Here is a 15,206-nt window from a genome sequence, read left to right on the forward strand (position 1 = left end):
GGCCACTTGATACAAAAGTGTTTTAGGGATGTAGGGAGGTGTGTGTATTAGACCGTGAAAGGGAATTAGGCTTACACCTAGTTCCTAAATAATTTTGGTGGTTGAATTGCCCAACACAAATATTGGACTGACTAGTTTGCTCTAGTGTATAAGTTATACAGGTGCAAAAGGTTCACATCTAGCCAATAAAAAGATCAAGTGTTGGATTCAATAAAGGAGCAAAGGGGCAACCGAGGGCACCCCTGGTCTGGCGCACCGGACTGTCCGGTGTGCCACCGGACAGTGAACAGTACCTGTCCGGTGCACCAGGGGACTCAGACTCAAACTCTTCACCCTCGGGATTTCTCGGAAGCCGGCGCGCTATAATTCACCGGACTGTCCGGTGTGCACCGGACATGTCCGGTGCTCCAAGGAAGCTCGGCCTCCTGAACTCGCCAGCCTCGGGTTCGCGCGGCAGCCGCTCCGCTATAATTCACCGGACTGTCCGGTGTACACCGGACTGTCCGGTGTGCCAGCGGAGCAACGGCTCCCTGCGGCGCCAACGGCTCCCTGCGGTGCATTAAATGCGCGCGCAGCGCGCGCAGAAGTCAGAATCGCCCATGCCGGTGCACCGGACATCAAACAGTACATGTCCGGTGTGCACCGGACACCCAGGCGGGCCCACAAGTCAGAAGCTCCAACGGCTAGAATCCAACGGCAGTGATGACGTGGCAGGGGCACCGGACTGTCCGGTGTGCACCGGACTGTCCGGTGCGCCATCGAGCAGACGCCTCCAGCCAACGGTCACTTTTGGTGGTTGGGGCTATAAATACCCCAACCACCCCACATTCATTGCCATCCAAGTTTTCCACTTCTCAACTACTACAAGAGCTCTAGGCATTCAATTCTAGACACATTCAAAGAGATCAAATCCTCTCCAATTCCACACAAAACCCTAGTGACTAGAGAGAGTGATTTGCCGTGTTCATTTGAGCTCTTGCGCTTGGATTGCTTCTTTTCTTTCTCACTTGTTCTTGAGATCACAACTCCATTGTAATCAAGGCAAGAGGCACCAATTGTGTGGTGACCCTTGCGGGGAAGTTTTGTTCCCGGCTTTGATTAGAGAAGAGAAGCTCACTCGGTCCGAGGGACTGTTTGAGAGAGGGAAGGGTTGAAAGAGACCCGGCCTTTGTGGCCTCCTCAACGGGGAGTAGGTTTGCAAGAACCGAACCTCGGTAAAACAAATCTCCGTGTCTCATTTGCTTATTCGCTTGGGATTTGTTTTGCGCCCTCTCTTGCGGACTCATTTATTATTACTAACGCTAACCCCGGCTTGTAGTTGTGTTTATATTTGTAAATTTCAGTTTCGCCCTATTCACCCCCCCCCCCTCTAGGCGACTATCAATTGGTATCAGAGCCCGGTGCTTCATTAGAGCCTAACCGCTCGAAGTGATGTCGGGAGATCACGCCAAGAAGGAGATGGAGACCGGCGAAAAGCCCACTACAAGCTACGGGAGCACTTCATCGGAAGAGTCCCGCACCAAAAGGAGGGAGAAGAAGAAGAGCTCCTCCAACAAAGGGAAGGAGAAGAAATCTTCTTCTCACCACAAAGAGAAGAAGGAAAAATCTTCTTCCCACAAGCCGCATCGGAAAGGCGACAAGCACAAGAGGATGAGGAAGGTGGTCTACTACGAGACCGACACTTCATCAACATCGACCTCCGACTCCGATGCGCCCTCCGTCACTTCTAAGCGCCAAGAGCGCAAGAAGTATAGTAAGATCCCCCTACGCTACCCTCGCATTCCTAAACATACACCTTTACTTTCCGTCCCATTAGGCAAACCACCAACTTTTAATGGTGAAGATTATGCTATGTGGAGTAATTTGATGCGATTTCATCTAACCTCTCTCCACAAAAGAATATGGGATGTTGTTGAGTATGGTGTACAGGTACCATCAATAGGGGATGAGGACTATGACACGGACGAAGTGGCCCAAATCGAACACTTCAACTCCCAAGCCGCAACCATCCTCCTTGCCTCCCTAAGCAAGGAGGAATACAACAAAGTACAAGGATTGAAGAACGCCAAGGAGATTTGGGACCTACTCAAGACGGCGCACGAGGGTGATGAACTCACCAAGATCACCAAGCGGGAAACGATCGAGGGGGAGCTCGGTCGCTTCCGCCTTCGCCAGGGGGAGGAGCCACAAGACATGTACAACCGGCTCAAGACCTTGGTAAACCAAGTGCGCAACCTCGGGAGCACAAAATGGGATGACCACGAAGTGGTTAAGGTTATTCTAAGAGCTCTTATTTTCCTTAACCCCACTCAAGTACAATTAATTCGTGGGAATCCTAGATATCCACTAATGACCCCCGAGGAAGTTATCGGAAATTTTGTGAGTTTTGAATGCATGATTAAGGGCTCCAAGAAGATCAACGAGCTTGACGAGCCTTCCACCTCCGAGGCGCAACCGGTGGCCTTCAAGGCAACGGAGGAGAAGAAGGAGGAGTCTACACCAAATAGACAACCAATTGACGCCTCCAAGCTCGACAACGAGGAGATGGCCCTAATCATCAAAAGCTTTTGGCAAATTCTCAAGCAACGGAAGGGGAAGGACTACAAACCCCGTTCCAAGAAGGTTTGTTACAAGTGTGGTAAGCCCGATCACTTTATTGCAAAATGTCCTATGTCTAGTGACAGTGACAGGGGCGACGACAAGAAGGGAAGAAGAAAGGAGAAGAAGAAGTATTACAAGAAGAAGGGCGGCGATGCCCATGTTTGTCGGGAATGGGACTCCGACGAAAGCTCAAGCGACTCCTCCTCCGACGAGGACGCCGCCAACATCGCCGTCACCAAGGGCCTTCTCTTCCCCAACGTCGGCCACAAGTGTCTCATGGCCAAGGACGGCAAAAAGAAGGTAAAATCAAGGTCCTCCACTAAATATGAAACATCTAGTGATGAGGATGATGATAAAAATGAGGAGAATAACTTGCGCATTCTTTTTGCTAACCTTAACATGGAACAAAAGGAAAAATTAAATGAACTAATTAGTGCCATCCATGAAAAGGATGATCTCTTGGACTCCCAAGAGGACTTCCTAATCAAGGAGAATAAGAAACATGTTAAGGTTAAAAATGCTTACGCTCTACAAGTTGAAAAATGTGAAAAATTGTCTAGTGAGCTAAGCACTTGCCGTGAGATGATTAACAACCTTAGAAATGAAAATGCTATTTTAAATGCTAAGGTTGATTCACATGTTTGTAATGTTTCAATTCCCAATCTTAGAAATGATAACGTTGACTTGCTTGCTAAGATTGATGAATTGAATGCATCTCTTGCTAGCCTTAGATTAGAGAATGAAAATTTAATTACTAAGGCTATAAATTCTGATGTTTGCAATGCTACTATTTCCGACCTTAGAACTAAGAATGAAATGTTGCATGCTAAGGTTGTAGAACTTAAATCTTGCAAACCCTCTACATCTAATGTTGAGCATGTTTCTATTTGCACTAGATGCAGAGATATTAATATTGAGGCTATCCATGATCACCTAGCCTTAATTAAAAAACAAAATGATCATATAGCTAAACTAGATGCTAAAATTGCCGAGCACAACTTAGAAAACGAGAAATTTAAATTTGCTCGTAGCATGCTTTATAATGGGAGACGCCCTGGCATCAAGGATGGCATTGGCTTCCAAAGGGGAGACAATGTCAAACTTAATGCCCCTCCTAAGAACTTGTCTAACTTTGTTAAGGGCAAAGCTCCCATGCCTCAGGATAACGAGGGTTACATTTTATACCCTGCAGGCTATCCTGAGAGCAAAATTAGGAAGATTCATTCTAGGAAGTCTCACTCTGGCCCTAACCATGCTTTCATGTATAAGGGTGAGACATCTAGTTCTAGGCAACCAACCCATGCCAAGTTGCCTAAGAAGAAAATTCCTAATGCATCAAATGATCATGCCATTTCATTTAAAACTTTTGATGCATCTTATGTGCTTACTAGCAAATCCGGCAAAGTAGTTGCCAAATTTGTTGGGGGAAAACACAAGGATTCCAAGACTTGTGTTTGGGTACCCAAAGTTCTTGTATCTAACGCCAAAGGACCCAAAACAGTTTGGGTACCTAAAGTCAAGAACTAAATTTGTTTTGTAGGTTTATGCATCCGGGGGCTCAAGTTGGATACTCGACAGCGGGTGCACAAACCACATGACCGGGGAGAAAAGGATGTTCTCCTCATATGAGAAAAACAAAGATCCCCAACGAGCTATCACATTTGGGGATGGAAATCAAGGGTTGGTCAAAGGTTTGGGTAAAATTGCTATTTCACCTGACCATTCCATTTCCAATGTTTTTCTTGTTGATTCATTAGATTACAACTTGCTTTCTGTTTCCCAATTATGTCAAATGGGCTACAACTGTCTTTTTACTGATATAGGTGTCACTGTCTTTAGAAGAAGTGATGATTCAATAGCATTTAAGGGTGTGTTAGAGGGTCAGCTATACTTAGTAGATTTTGATAGAGCTGAGCTCGACACATGTTTAATTGCTAAGACTAACATGGGTTGGCTCTGGCACCGCCGACTAGCCCATGTTGGGATGAAGAATCTTCATAAGCTTCTAAAGGGAGAGCACATTTTAGGACTAACCAATGTTCATTTTGAGAAAGACAGAATTTGTAGCGCATGCCAAGCAGGGAAGCAAGTTGGCACTCATCATCCACACAAGAACATAATGACGACTGACAGGCCACTGGAGCTCCTACACATGGATCTATTCGGCCCGATCGCTTACATAAGCATCGGCGGGAGTAAGTACTGTCTAGTTATTGTGGATGATTATTCTCGCTTCACTTGGGTATTCTTCTTACAGGAAAAATCTCAAACCCAAGAGACCTTAAAGGGATTCTTGAGACGAGCTCAAAATGAGTTCGGCTTAAGGATCAAGAAAATAAGAAGCGACAATGGGACGGAGTTCAAGAACTCTCAAATTGAAAGCTTCCTTGAGGAGGAAGGCATCAAGCATGAGTTCTCTTCTCCCTACACGCCACAACAAAATGGTGTAGTGGAGAGGAAGAATCGAACTCTATTGGACATGGCAAGAACCATGCTTGATGAGTACAAGACACCGGACCGGTTTTGGGCCGAAGCGGTCAACACCGCCTGCTACGCCATCAACCGGTTATATCTTCACCGAATCCTCAAGAAGACATCATATGAACTCCTAACCGGTAAAAAGCCCAACATTTCATATTTTAGAGTTTTTGGTAGCAAATGCTTCATTCTTATTAAAAGAGGTAGAAAATCTAAATTTGCTCCTAAAACTGTAGAAGGCTTTTTACTTGGTTATGACTCAAACACAAGGGCATATAGGGTCTTTAACAAGTCCACTGGACTAGTTGAAGTCTCTTGTGACGTTGTGTTTGATGAAACTAACGGCTCTCAAGTAGAGCAAGTTGATCTTGATGAGATAGGTGAAGAACAGGCTCCATGCATCGCGCTAAGGAACATGTCCATCGGGGATGTGTGTCCTAAGGAATCCGAAGAGCCTCCAAGTACACAAGATCAACCATCCTCCTCCATGCAAGCATCTCCACCAACTCAAAATGAGGATGAGGCTCAAAATGATGAAGAGCAAAATCAAGAAGACGAGCCACCTCAAGATGATAGCAATGATCAAGGGGGAGATACAAATGATCAAGAAAAGGAGGATGAGGAAGAACCAAGACCGCCACACCCAAGAGTCCACCAAGCAATCCAACGAGATCACCCCGTCGACACCATCCTCGGCGACATTCACAAGGGGGTAACTACTCGATCTCGGGTTGCACACTTTTGTGAACATTACTCGTTTGTTTCCTCTATTGAGCCACACAGGGTAGAGGAAGCACTTCAAGATTCGGATTGGGTGATGGCGATGCAAGAGGAGCTCAACAATTTCACGAGGAATGAGGTCTGGCATTTAGTTCCACGTACTAACCAAAATGTTGTAGGAACCAAATGGGTCTTCCGCAACAAGCAAGATGAGCATGGTGTGGTGACAAGGAACAAAGCTCGACTCGTAGCCAAAGGGTATTCACAAGTCGAAGGTTTGGATTTCGGTGAAACCTATGCACCCGTAGCTAGGCTTGAGTCAATTCGCATATTATTGGCCTATGCTACTTACCATGGCTTTAAGCTCTATCAAATGGACGTGAAAAGTGCCTTCCTCAATGGACCGATCAAGGAAGAGGTCTATGTTGAGCAACCTCCCGGCTTTGAAGACAGTGAGTATCCTAATCATGTCTATAGGCTCTCTAAGGCGCTTTATGGGCTCAAGCAAGCCCCAAGAGCATGGTATGAATGCCTTAGAGATTTCCTTATTGCTAATGGCTTCAAAGTCGGCAAGGCCGATCCTACACTCTTTACTAAAACTCTTGAAAATGACTTGTTTGTATGCCAAATTTATGTTGATGATATTATATTTGGGTCTACTAACGAGTCTACATGTGAAGAGTTTAGTAGGATCATGACACATAAATTCGAGATGTCGATGATGGGGGAGTTGAAGTATTTTCTAGGATTCCAAGTCAAGCAACTCCAAGAGGGCACCTTCATTTGCCAAACGAAGTACACTCAAGACATTCTTGCTAAGTTTGGGATGAAGGATGCCAAACCCATCAAGACACCCATGGGAACTAATGGGCATCTCGACCTCGACACGGGAGGTAAGTCCGTGGATCAAAAGGTATACCGGTCGATGATTGGTTCATTGCTTTATTTATGTGCATCTCGACCGGACATTATGCTTTCCGTTTGCATGTGTGCAAGATTTCAAGCCGACCCTAAGGAATCACACCTTACGGCCGTAAAACGAATCTTGAGATATTTGGCTTACACACCTAAGTTTGGGCTTTGGTACCCTCGGGGATCCACGTTTGATTTGATTGGTTATTCGGATGCCGATTGGGCGGGGTGCAAAATCAATAGGAAGAGCACATCGGGGACTTGCCAGTTCTTGGGAAGATCCTTGGTGTCTTGGGCTTCAAAGAAGCAAAATTCGGTCGCTCTTTCCACCGCCGAAGCCGAGTACATTGCCGCAGGACATTGTTGCGCGCAATTGCTTTGGATGAGGCAAACCCTGCGGGACTACGGTTACAAATTAACCAAAGTCCCTTTGCTATGTGATAATGAGAGTGCAATTAAGATGGCCGACAATCCCGTCGAGCATAGCCGCACTAAGCACATAGCCATTCGGTATCATTTTCTTAGGGATCACCAACAAAAGGGGGATATCGAGATTTCTTACATTAATACTAAAGATCAATTAGCCGATATCTTTACCAAGCCACTTGATGAACAATCTTTTACCAGACTTAGGCATGAGCTCAATATTCTTGATTCTAGAAATTTCTTTTGCTAGCTTGCACACATAGCTCATTTAAATACCTTTGATCATATCTCTTTTATATGCTATGACTAATGTGTTTTCAAGTCGATTTCAAACCAAGTCATAGGTATATTGAAAGGGAATTGGAGTCTTCGGCGAAGACAAAGGCTTCCACTCCGTAACTCATGCTTCGCCATCACTTCGAGCAACTCTCTCGTCTTTGGGGGAGAAATGAGCATCAAGGAAAAGGACTTCATCCTTGGGGGAGAGAGTAAAAGCTCAAACGCAAAAGGACTTCGTCTTTGGTATAATCTTAACTCATTTACTTATGACCAAAGGGGAGGAACTTACTTCGAGGGCTCTAATGATTCCGTTTTTGGCGATTCATGCCAAAAAGGGGGAGAAATGAGCCCAAAGCAAAAGGACCGCAAAAGGACCGCACCACCACCGCACCACCACCACACCAAATTCAAAAACTTAGTGCTTTCCAAAAGTCTTTATCATTTGGTATCCTATTGTGTTCAAAAGGGGGAGAAAGTAGTATTTCAGAAATGGTATATCAAAACCCTCTTGAACACTAAGAGGTGGATCTCTTTTAGGGGGAGTTTTGTTTAGTCAAAGGAAAAGCATTTGAAATAGGGGGAGACAATTTCAAATCTTGAAAATGCTTTGCAAACTCTTATTCATGTACCTTTGACTATTTGCAAAAGATCTTTGAAATGGATTTACAAAAAGAATTTGCAAAAACAAAACATGTGGTGCAAACGTGGTCCAAAATGTTATATAAGAAAGAAACATTCCTTGCATATCTTGTAAGTAGTTATATTGGCTCAATTCCAAGTAACCTTTTCACTTACATTATGCAAACTAGTTCAATTATGCACTTCTACATTTGCTTTGGTTTGTGTTGGCATCAATCACCAAAAAGGGGGAGATTGAAAGGGAATTAGGCTTACACCTAGTTCCTAAATAATTTTGGTGGTTGAATTGCCCAACACAAATATTGGACTGACTAGTTTGCTCTAGTGTATAAGTTATACAGGTGCAAAAGGTTCACATCTAGCCAATAAAAAGATCAAGTGTTGGATTCAATAAAGGAGCAAAGGGGCAACCGAGGGCACCCCTGGTCTGGCGCACCGGACTGTCCGGTGTGCCACCGGACAGTGAACAGTACCTGTCCGGTGCACCAGGGGACTCAGACTCAAACTCTTCACCCTCGGGATTTCTCGGAAGCCGGCGCGCTATAATTCACCGGACTGTCCGGTGTGCACCGGACATGTCCGGTGCTCCAAGGAAGCTCGGCCTCCTGAACTCGCCAGCCTCGGGTTCGCGCGGCAGCCGCTCCGCTATAATTCACCGGACTGTCCGGTGTACACCGGACTGTCCGGTGTGCCAGCGGAGCAACGGCTCCCTGCGGCGCCAACGGCTCCCTGCGGTGCATTAAATGCGCGCGCAGCGCGCGCAGAAGTCAGAATCGCCCATGCCGGTGCACCGGACATCAAACAGTACATGTCCGGTGTGCACCGGACACCCAGGCGGGCCCACAAGTCAGAAGCTCCAACGGCTAGAATCCAACGGCAGTGATGACGTGGCAGGGGCACCGGACTGTCCGGTGTGCACCGGACTGTCCGGTGCGCCATCGAGCAGACGCCTCCAGCCAACGGTCACTTTTGGTGGTTGGGGCTATAAATACCCCAACCACCCCACATTCATTGCCATCCAAGTTTTCCACTTCTCAACTACTACAAGAGCTCTAGGCATTCAATTCTAGACACATTCAAAGAGATCAAATCCTCTCCAATTCCACACAAAACCCTAGTGACTAGAGAGAGTGATTTGCCGTGTTCATTTGAGCTCTTGCGCTTGGATTGCTTCTTTTCTTTCTCACTTGTTCTTGAGATCACAACTCCATTGTAATCAAGGCAAGAGGCACCAATTGTGTGGTGACCCTTGCGGGGAAGTTTTGTTCCCGGCTTTGATTAGAGAAGAGAAGCTCACTCGGTCCGAGGGACTGTTTGAGAGAGGGAAGGGTTGAAAGAGACCCGGCCTTTGTGGCCTCCTCAACGGGGAGTAGGTTTGCAAGAACCGAACCTCGGTAAAACAAATCTCCGTGTCTCATTTGCTTATTCGCTTGGGATTTGTTTTGCGCCCTCTCTTGCGGACTCATTTATTATTACTAACGCTAACCCCGGCTTGTAGTTGTGTTTATATTTGTAAATTTCAGTTTCGCCCTATTCACCCCCCCCCTCTAGGCGACTATCAGACCGTCCGCACCGTATCCCTCTCTCCTATCCATGTTCATTCTTTAGGGGCTACAGTACCCCTAAACTTGTAATGGTTGCCCCTAAATGGACTCTTACTGTGATATCCTGGCCCCTGGGATGGGATGTCCTGGCCCAAGGCTTAATAGAATTAATAGTGTAATCATACCAACAAGGTGCATCTTCTTTTTCGGAAGCCTATCTCAAAAGAACCTCCAAGTTAAGCGTGCTTGGCTTGGAGCAATTTGGGATGGGTGACCGACCGGGAAGTTTTCTCGGGTGCGCATGAGTGAGGACAAAGTGCGCACAAAAGACTCGTGTTAGTCTGTGGGGACAATATATGATTCTAGACAGCTGCCAGGAGTAAGTACCGCCGGTCCAGGGATTGGACGAGGTGTTACAAGTGGTATCAGAGCCGACCCTCGCGGTTTCACGGGCGTGTGTGGGCTAGGGGGTTCGGGTATATGGCGCATGGTGCATGTGGGCCCGGAGTGGTCACATGGCATGGCATATGACGACACTAGACATACAGACGTGGCCAAGAGGGGAGGTTCCTGGATTGGGGTCTAAGGGGGTGGATTGTGATATCCTGGCCCCTGGGATGGGATGTCCTGGCCCAAGGCTTAATAGAATTAATAGTGTAATCATACCAACAAGGTGCATCTTCTTTTTCGGAAGTCTATCTCGAAAGAACCTCCAAGTTAAGCGTGCTTGGCTTGGAGCAATTTGGGATGGGTGACCGACCGGGAAGTTTTCTCGGGTGCGCATGAGTGAGGACAAAGTGCGCACAAAAGACTCGTGTTGGTCTGTGGGGACAATATATGATCCTAGACAGCTGCCAGGAGTAAGTACCGCCGGTCCAGGGATTGGACGGGGTGTTACACTTACCCCTCGTGATCACTCTCTCCATCTGCATTTCTCGTGCCCCTAAACTAGGTTTGAAAATAAGTCAACCCGAGGTTGGCTCGACTCGGTGCGTCTCGCTAGGTGATGGAGCTCGGCTCGTCTCACCTACTCAATGAGATGTAAAGGGACTCGGTTCGATACCGGCTTGTGAGTCGGCTCGGCTTGCGAGTTATACCTTGAAAAATAACATTGCATTATATAGTGAATTAATAGTCTATTAATGTGAAATAAATAACCATAATGTGACATTACAAGTAATCTAAATTATAATTGTCATATATACATCATTAAAAACAAAAAATGAGTCGAATATCTATTAAATTGTCCAATATTTATCATTATTGTGTATGTTGATTAATTTCGTGCAGCTCACGAGCCGGTTCGCGAGACAAAGTGGCTCGGCTTGGCTCGTTGCCCCCAACGAGCTCGAAAACCTAGTTCAGCTCGACTCGTTCGAGCCTCGCGAGCCGATCATTTTCGAGCTCGAGTAGTCTCGCAAGCTTTAAACTTTTTTCAAACCCTACATTAAACGGTTTCATCCTCATTTTATATGCCCACGAGTAAATATTAGTTGAGGAAAAATTGATAATAGATGATAAGTCAATATAAAATGATATTTTATGGTTGCAACAGATATACAAGAATAATATAGAGAGAACTGTTGCGAGCATGAAAAAATAGTCGGAGAAATTTTAGAGAAGTGGCACAAAAGTGATAAATATGGGGATAAATTTAGGGGAAGGACATTCTTACCATACGCAAATTGTTATTCTGGCCGAAACAAAGTATTTGAGAAATCAGGATCCGCGCTGGCCGGACGGCTCGGTTTGGCCGTTCCGTTCCATTCCATTCCGCTCTCCTCCCCTCCCCTCCCCTCCCATTCTTCTACACGGCCGATCGCGACCCTCGCCCCGCCCCCACACGGCCACGCACCGAAACTGCCCCGCCCCCGCAGCACACTCGTCCTCCCCGCGCCACCTCGGGGACGTCCCGGTCCGCGACATCCCTGACCACCGCGATGGCCGCCGCCGCCCTCCGCTCCTCCGCACGCCGGCTCCTGCGTCTCACCCCGGCACCCTCGTCGGCTCTGTTCGCCGCTTCCCGGCCCACCGCCAGGGTTGCACCGCTCTCACGCCCCATCGCCGCTCTGTCAGGTACTCCTCCCTACGTCTCCTTGACTACTAGTTGATTTTACCGCATGGGGGTGACTGGATCTGACTGATCTCTTTATCGGGTACCTCCAGGTTGATTCCTGATTAGGGTCCTCCTAGATATGGTTGCCCTTATTAGTAATTTATAGGGAGATTAGAACTCCAGATTCATGCTAGTGTGGAGATTTATTACAAGGCCAGAAGCTATTACTCCGTAGGCAAGGGTGTTATTATTCGAGAGTTTATGATTGGTTGGAGTTGACATACTCTAGCTCGAGTATATCAACATGAAGATAGAGAGTTGCCTGGACACTTGCTCAGACAGACGTGAAATGTGTGGTCCCAGAGTGTTTCTTTCTAGGTTAATGTCTAATCAAACTTTTTAATAAACTCACTTATTTATAGAATGCAAGTGATTTTTCTTGAAAGCTAGAACATTGGTTGCTTTGCAGAGGCTTTTGCTCCTGAAGCAACTAAGGTTGTATAGCCTTTGTTTGAGTACACAAGCACAGGTTTCAGGGAATCAGCAACAAAAAATCATTGTTTATGTTTTTTACACATGAGGTCAGGGGCGGCATGACTGCATGAGATAGCTAGTGTTTAGGATTGGCCCATCCTATGCTGATGGCAGCAAGGAGAGTTTGTTTTGAGAGAAGGTGCATGGGAATCAGCGGGACATGTTTTTGAGAGAGGATGGAAGGGAATAAGGGACATCGTGTGTTATTGACAATTTTGGGCGGTGAGGGAGGCGGTGCTTTTACGTCACCCAACTGTTCTATTCCAATATATTGTATTCTTAACCATAAACTTAAGGGTACATACGTACAGTCATTTAACTAAAAGGGGATACAAAGGTTGCCTTTTTCCTGTTTCCCGTGTTAGTTCGTAAAGAATTTTTTTGGCTGGTTAATACTAATCTTTCACTCTAATTTAATATGGGTTGGATTTTGTGAGAGATGCTTAAACGGGTTTCAAAGTGATTAAACTTTCTTTGACGAGATTGAAGTATTTTATGTGAAATCTTTGGAGTTGTGGAATGTTTTCTCTTTGATTTGTGTTTATATATTTGCAAAAATGCTAGAATACTCAATGATGCCTTAGTTGTTTTCATTTTGATGTGATTCTATTGCACTTCACTTAAAACTTCTCATTCTTAATTAGCTTGTTCATGTTATAAACTCAGGTGGCAACAATCCTATCTCATGGAAACTGAGACGCTTCTTCAGTTCAAATGAAAAGCACTTGCCTGCAATATCTGATCCAGAGATCGAAGCTGCATTTAAGGATTTGTTGGCTGCTAGTTGGAATGAACTTCCAGATTCTCTCGTAGCGGAAGCAAAGAAAGCAGTATCTAAAGCGACCGATGATAATGCTGGTCAAGAGGCTTTGAAAAATGTATTTGGTGCAGCTGAGGCATGTGAAGAATTCAGTGGAACCTTGGTTACCCTAAGAATGGCTCTTGATGATCTGTGTGGCCTGACTGGCGAAGTCAGTAGTTGCTATCTCTGTTTTCTCATGTATTTTTTGGGGTGCTTATATCAGTTTGATCAAGGCAAAACTTTTGCAGAATGTGGGTCCCTTACCTGGTTATATTGAAGATGCTGTTAAAGCTGCATATAATCGCTACATGACATATCTGGAGTCCTTTGGCCCTGAGGAAAATTATCTAAGAAAGAAGGTGGAGACTGAGTTGGGCACAAAAATGATACACCTCAAAATGAGATGCAGTGGCATAGGTTCCGAGTGGGGAAAGGTATGTCTTCTGAATGTTACTTGTCCCTGTGGTACAGTTTTACTTCAGTATCGTCTTATGCTGGTAGAAAATTAGAAATATTTTGCCTGATATTTTTGTGATTCTTGATGTGTGTAAAAGTTTCTCTGCTTTTAATTGTGCCATATTTCCTTTTAAGATTTAAAAACTCGACCTGCCGGGAGTAAAACCGCCCCCATGGCATTATATTAAGAAGATGTTCTCTTCCAGGTCGAGAAACCCCTGCCCCACCCATACATAGCGGCACCATAGTCTATGTGAGAATGTCCCTAGTCTACACAACGGCACCGTAGCACATGTGAGAACGACCGTAAACAGGACCGGACCTTAGGCGTGGGGACATATGAGGGGATTTTTTAACCTCAACCTGAAATTCGCTCTCACGAGGATTCAAACTTAGGACCTAAGGAGTGCTCCTTAGACTACCTAACCAATTCAGCTAGAGGCCTTTTCGCTCCTTTTAAGATTATGTTAAAGTTTTTTGTTCCATATGCAGTCTTACTGCGTTTTTAATAGAATTTTGTCTTGTTTATTGCTTGATTGATTTTTGTATTGTTGATTGAATTTTCCATGCTTGGTCTTTTGCCTATCCGAAGAAAATCTATTAAAACTTGAATTTGTATTTTCTGCAAATTATAATAGTTTTGTATCTTCTTTTTTACCATCTAATCTTTTAATTTTAAGCAAATTATGAATAACAACTGACCATAGCTGACTGGCTTGCTGTGAGTGTTCATGCACCGAGTGTCATGGCAAGATCTGGCAAAGATATTAAATTAATTTGTCTTGTATGTAATAGAACTCATGGTACCAGAATTGCATCCAATTGTGCGTTGCATGTGAAATCTGAAGTACCAAATATGCCCTTCTGTCTGTGGCGAGGTGACATCAACTGGTTGTTTTGTTACGACCACGGACAAGCTAACATCAATCCTCTCCGCTTGTAGGATTTTGAGAAAAAAGTGTATCGGACATTTTGGTATTGGTGATATATGAGTTAGACTTTGCTTTATTGGTTCAGGGTAATTTTGTTATTTTCAAGTTGGTAAATATTTTTTTGGTCTCTCCTACTTTCACCATAAACCAGCAAAACAAGTATGCATTTGGGCTGATTCCTGGCCAATATTGTCTGGTCTCCTCCCTCCATCATATTTTGCTCAGGGCATTACTAGCAGGCAAGCAGCTTTATAAGAATCACATGCTTGTGCTTTTTCAAACACCTTGTGCACATAATCAGTGTTGCATTTATGAAAATGTATATTCTCCTTTAGTTTTTTTTTCATTTGGTTATTTTCTGACAATGAAAATGAATTATGTCCTGCTCAACCTCATAGCATGTATGGACTTGCGTTCTCATTTCGGTACATGTCAAGCCTGCTTGTCGTGTCAGGACTGAAGCTAGTGAAATAGCATATATATATGTAGGCCTCCTTACTCATAATTTAACTGTTATACTTGCAGATCTCCCTGATTGGCACCTCGGGGATCTCAGGCTCCTATGTTGAGCTAAGGGCATGATGTGAAGCCTGCAGATCAGAACCATGGAAATTATCGATGAGCTGAGGAAGTCTGTAGATCAGAATATGCCGTTCTACATTTTCCTTTCCCCTTTGTAGCTACCATGGCAATAACAATGAGACCATCAAACAGCTGTGCATTTTAAGTATGGAAATACTCCCGTCTGTGTCTGTAATAAGGACGTTTCATGTGGCTGAAACCTGTCAATTCTGTTAATTTTTGCATGACTTCTTGTTCAACTGGTG

The 15,206-nt window shown here is 45.0% G+C and overlaps 1 protein-coding gene across 1 annotated transcript; it reads left to right on the plus strand.

Moving 5' to 3' along the window:
• Window positions 1-11,421: 11,421 nt before the first annotated feature.
• LOC100279385 (uncharacterized) lies at window positions 11,422-15,184 on the plus strand. Its single transcript, NM_001152398.1, is given in 4 exon segments — window positions 11,422-11,675; window positions 12,856-13,160; window positions 13,240-13,425; window positions 14,905-15,184. Coding segments are annotated over 4 exon segments (684 nt in total). The 5' UTR covers window positions 11,422-11,539; the 3' UTR covers window positions 14,962-15,184.
• The last annotated feature ends 22 nt before the right edge of the window (window positions 15,185-15,206 follow it).

The sequence above is a fragment of the Zea mays genome, chromosome 1, assembly GCF_902167145.1.
Source record: "Zea mays cultivar B73 chromosome 1, Zm-B73-REFERENCE-NAM-5.0, whole genome shotgun sequence".
Taxonomy (NCBI): Eukaryota; Viridiplantae; Streptophyta; class Magnoliopsida; order Poales; family Poaceae; genus Zea; species Zea mays.